General features: G+C 59.0%; 1 protein-coding gene across 1 annotated transcript; it reads right to left on the reverse strand.

Moving 5' to 3' along the window:
- Window positions 1–281: 281 nt before the first annotated feature.
- On the reverse strand, window positions 282–4474 carry NKX3-2 (NK3 homeobox 2). Its single transcript, XM_067734676.1, has 2 exons — window positions 4015–4474; window positions 282–2058 (listed from the first exon to the last, which is right to left on the reverse strand). Exons 1-2 carry the CDS (start codon window positions 4472–4474, stop codon window positions 1535–1537), a joined length of 984 nt encoding a protein of 327 aa, XP_067590777.1. The 3' UTR covers window positions 282–1534.
- Window positions 4475–4690: the final 216 nt, after the last annotated feature.

The raw sequence follows: 4690 nt of genomic DNA on the forward strand, positions 1-4690 counted from the left end.
TTGCTCCGGATTCAGTGGGATTCCTCTGTGACTCCTGCAAAGTCCCAGAAATGACGATTCCCTGAGCTGCGCGGATTTAAATGCTTCCTGAGGGTGAGCAGCGAGGAGACTTCCAGGGGGAGCGAGGTGTCCTGTCCTGGACTGAAAACAAGTTGGGAAAATGAGCCCACGTTACCGGTTCCCCCAAAGCCGGACAGAGAGAGGCTCAGAGAAAACACGGCGTCCAGGAGGGCATGTTAAACTAAAAGTTTATAAATTAAAGGAAAAAAAATACAACGAATAGAACTTCCAAATTTCACAAATCTTTTTAAAGTTAATACTCTAGTTGAGTGCACAGTGCCCTTAAGGAGGCGACAAGCGGCGAGGTTGACACGAGGTTGACAGGATCACCTGTCTTAGGTTGCAGGGACAGGGATGGGAGAATCCTGGGTCAGGACGCAGGAGTCGCCGAGGCTAAACGGTAGAGACTGGGCCCAGCGGCCGAACTGCAGAGGACGCCGAGGAAAGGCCGGTCAAGGATATTCACATTGAATACAAAAATAACCATCATTTGAATACAAGCAACTGAAAAGTGCTATAAGTTTTAACCTCTGAAAGAAAGAAGGAAAGAAAGAAAGAAAGGGAGGAAGGGAGGAAGAAAGAAAGGAAGGAAGGAAGGAAGAAAAAGAAAGAAAGAAAGAAAGAAAGAAAGAAAGAAAGAAAGAAAGAAAGAAAGAAAGAAAGAAAGAAAGAAAAAGAAAAAGAAAGGAAGAAAGAAAGGTTCTGCGAAGGACTCCTGGGTTTCCTCTCTCCTGGTTCGGGGGCTCCCAGGAGCTCCCCCAGTTGGTCGCAGCCTGGACCTCCGAGAGGGAAGATGCGGGGCCCTTGCCCTGCCCTGTGCTCAGAGGCTCCCTTCCATACATTCAGCAACCAATCAGGCGCCCCCACCTGAGCTCTGACACCGGGGAGGGGTGGGGAGGAGGGCCCGCAAACCAAACATTTCATGGTTCAATGAACCCCTAGCCTGGGGCTCCTTGGGGCTGCCAGGGCTCTAAACCCCTTTGTAACAATTGCAATTTCCAAAAATAATAGATATGTAGATACACATAGATTGGTAGCATGGATACCATGAACTAGTGTGGCCTAGCGCACGAAGCTCCCGGCAGGCCTGAAATTCTGGGATTCAGGCTTGTGTGGTCTCCAGGAGTTCTCTCCTCTCTGGGAAACGCCATCCCCAGGCAGACACAATCCAAACCCAACATTATGGTGGTAATAAATAATGTCCAAGGGCTTCCAAGCAAGTGGGGCGGGGGGTAGGAACAGGGTCCCTAGGCCATAGGATGCCTCTGTTCAAACTAGAAAAAGGCGCCCCCCTCTGGGTAGACCCAGTCCCGCTGCCAGGGCGCACGTCCTGGAGAGCAGAGCCAGGGCTGGATTTCATCCTCCACCTGCCCCCTCCACGGGGCTCCCCAGTACAGGGCACAACTTGTACAGCCATGAGCGCCCGTCTGGAGCTGGGGCGCGGGGATCATTCGCTGCCTCATCCCAGGCCGGCTCACTGGGTGCCCGCGGCGGCCGCACACGTGGAGAGTGCCCAGCCGGGGAGGCAGTAATAAGGGTAATAGTAGGAGGGCTGCAGTGGCAGCAGCGAGGGAGGCCGCAGCACCTCTCCGGGCAGGTACTGTCTCTGGTCGTCGCGCACCAGCACCTTCACTGCCACCTTCTTGGCGGCGGGCGCCGAGGCCAGTAGGTCGGCGGCCATCTGTCGGCGCTTGGTCTTGTAGCGACGGTTCTGGAACCAGATCTTCACCTGCGTCTCGGTAAGCTTCAGCGACGCGGCCAGGTCTGCGCGCTCGGGCCCGGACAGGTAGCGCTGGTGGTTGAAGCGGCGCTCCAGCTCGAAGACCTGTGCGTGGGAGAAGGCGGCGCGCGAGCGCTTCTTGCGCGGCTTGGGTGCCACGGGCTCCTCCTCCTCCTCTGCGCCGCCCGCGGGCCCACCGCCGCTGCCGCTGCACAACGTGGGCACGCGTGCGCCTCCTGTGCCAACGCCGTCGTCCTCGACCCTCGGGCTGCGGTCGCCTGTGGACACAGTGAGAACAGAAACGAGACACTGTCAGTGCCGCAGAGGAGTGAGGTCCGGCCTCAACCGCTGTGGTCGGGGTGGGGGGCGGAAATACCCTTTCATGCCGCCGGAGTGGTGGGGTGGGCCTGGAAGCCGCGGGTCCGGGAGGCAAGTCTTAGAACCCTGTCCCACTCGCTTCCTGCAGCTAAGCTTGTTGTGAGCCGGCAACGAACTCAGCCGCTGTATCAACGCTGTGCAGCCAAGAGCCAGCTCCTTGCCTTCTCTGGGCTCCAGGCTCCTCGCAGCAATGTGGGCATTGGGCCTGAGCATCCTCGCACACCTTCTCCGCCCTCAGCCCTCAGCCCTCAGCCCTGGGGTTCTAGATGGCGTTTCGGATACCCTCCCTGGGTTCACCCGCCTCCCCACACTCACACTCACACACGCATCGTCACAGCACACACTTGTTGGCTGCGCGGAAAGAGAAAGTGGGGAGATGGATCCTGGAGACAGAAGTATTCGGAGTCTTACGCCCCCATCCACCCGGAATTTTGGGAGGGCTATGGCAATAGGCTGAGTCAAGGCCATGGGTAGGCTTCTCCCTCTCTCTTACAAAGGCAATGAAAGGAGGGCTGGGGTTGAGGGTAGAAGGGTGTCCCTGCTTCGAATCCTTGGACCCTAATCTGACGACAGCTCCTCTGCCTCTTCCCCGCTCTCCCCGCAGAACCCTAGCAGGGAGGTCCAGCACTCTGGCCTGCAGCAGATAATATTTGCTTGGGGCCAGCGTGAGGCCTACAGCACCGTCCAGCCGACGGGGCAGGCACGGGGGTCTTTCTGACCAAATGACATGCCAGCTCGTGGTTGAGGAGGTTCCTCCCCCTGCTGAGTCTGGGATGACCTAAATCAAGCCCCTCTGCCTTCAGCTGGCTGCAGGGTTTGCCTCCAGCTCTTGGGTCCTCAGACCGGCACTGGTCTCCTGGGCCTGGGGTCTGGGAAAGCTAAAGAAACCCTCCTCCCGAAGCTCGGGCTCGGTTGGCCTTTGGCCCACTTGAAATTATCCCCCGTTACCTAGAGTCTGTCATACAGAGTGAAGTAAGTCAGAAAGAGAAAGACAAATACCGTATGCTAACACATATATATGGAATTTAAGAAAAAAAATGTCATGAAGAACCTAGGGGTAAGACACAGACCTACTAGAGAATGGACTTGAGGATATGGGGAGGGGGAAGGGTAAGCTGTGACAAAGCGAGAGAGAGGCATGGACATATATACACTACCAAACGTAAGGTAGATAGCTAGTGAGAAGCAGCCGCATAGCACAGGGAGATCAGCTCGGTGCTTTGTGACCACCTAGAGGGGTGGGATAGGGAGGGTGGGAGGGAGGGAGACGCAAGAGGGAAGAGATATGGGAACATATGTATATGTATAACTGATTCACTTTGTTATAAGGCAGAAACTAACACACCATTGTAAAGCAATTATACCCCAATAAAGATGTAAAAAGAAAAATAAAAGAAATTATCCCTCGTTACCTATCTTTGAGCTGCGGGGCGGGCTCTGAGACCTCGAGCTGGGAGCATCTCTGATCTCTGGGCCAGGGCCCGGATACTGGCTACCCGAGGTTTCTGGGACCCTCGCTCTTCCCTTTCCTCGATTTTGGGGATTTGGAGACAGACTCTGGACTCAAAGCCAGGGTGCAGTGGTTCTCTCCCAGTCTGGTCTAAAGCACACTGCCCCACGACGTCGTCTGAGGCTATACCCCAGGACGCAACGTTCTGAGGAGTTTCTCGGTCCTCTCTCGGGCTCAGTTGCCAGAGGCTTAGAGCAGCCCGCGCCGATGCGCAGAGCTTAGGGTCTTGGCTAACCAGGGGGCCCAGGGAACAAGGTGCTAACAGCAGGCCCACCCCACTCGGCGTGGTTGCTCTCCTTGCCCAGCCCCTCAGCCCGGCCCCCTTCCCCGCGAAGCCTTAGCCGACCTGAGACGCTGGCCGACATCTCACTGTCGCTCCGGCCCGCGGCTTCCTCCTCCAGGTCCTTGGCTGCGGGAAGCTCACAGACCGGCTGGCCGAGGCCCAGGGTCGCCCCTGTACGGCAGGCCCCGCTGGCCCCCGGCGGGTCCGCGCAGCGCCGCCCGCCCTCGTTCTCCTCGCTCAGCGCCGAGTCCGAATCCCAGCCTCCCGGGCTCTCCGTGGTCCGCCCCGCAGCCGTTCTGGTCCCAGGAGGCGACGCCAGTAGAGAGTCCTCGGCGCCCCCCAGCGCGCCCGCGTCTGTCTCCCCAAAGAGCCGCCAGCAACAGACAGCGGGCGCCGCTGCCACCGCTGTACCGCCGGGTACGGGGCGCCCCTCCGTCGCGGGCAGCCCGCCGCGCTCCTCTTTCTTGTTGAGGATCGCCTGGATGGAGAAGGGCGTCAAGGTGTTGGCGCCGCGCACAGCCATCTGCGCCGCGGGCCGGAGCGGCCGGCCGGGCGGGCGGCTGGGGCGCGGGGCAGCTCCGAGCTGAATGGAGCGCGCGGGCCGCCGCAGCGCGAGTGAGCCCCGCGAGCGAGGCCCCTGCAGCCCACTCCTGGGCTGCCCAGCAGCCTCCGCCCCCCTCTGGCCCCGGATCAGCGCCGACCCTCACTCCCACTTCCGAGGCCCACCCCGCCCAGAGAC

The sequence above is a fragment of the Pseudorca crassidens genome, chromosome 4 (assembly GCF_039906515.1).
Source record: "Pseudorca crassidens isolate mPseCra1 chromosome 4, mPseCra1.hap1, whole genome shotgun sequence".
Lineage (NCBI taxonomy): Eukaryota > Metazoa > Chordata > Mammalia > Artiodactyla > Delphinidae > Pseudorca > Pseudorca crassidens.

Coding starts and splice junctions, on each gene's coding strand:
- NKX3-2 (XM_067734676.1), bottom strand. CDS start 4,474: ATGGCTGTGCGCGGCGCCAACACCTTGACGCCCTTCTCCATCCAGGCG. Junction 2,059..4,014: donor GATGTCGGCCAGCGTCTCAG/GTCGGCTAAGGC, acceptor CTGTGTCCACAG/GCGACCGCAGCCCGAGGGTC.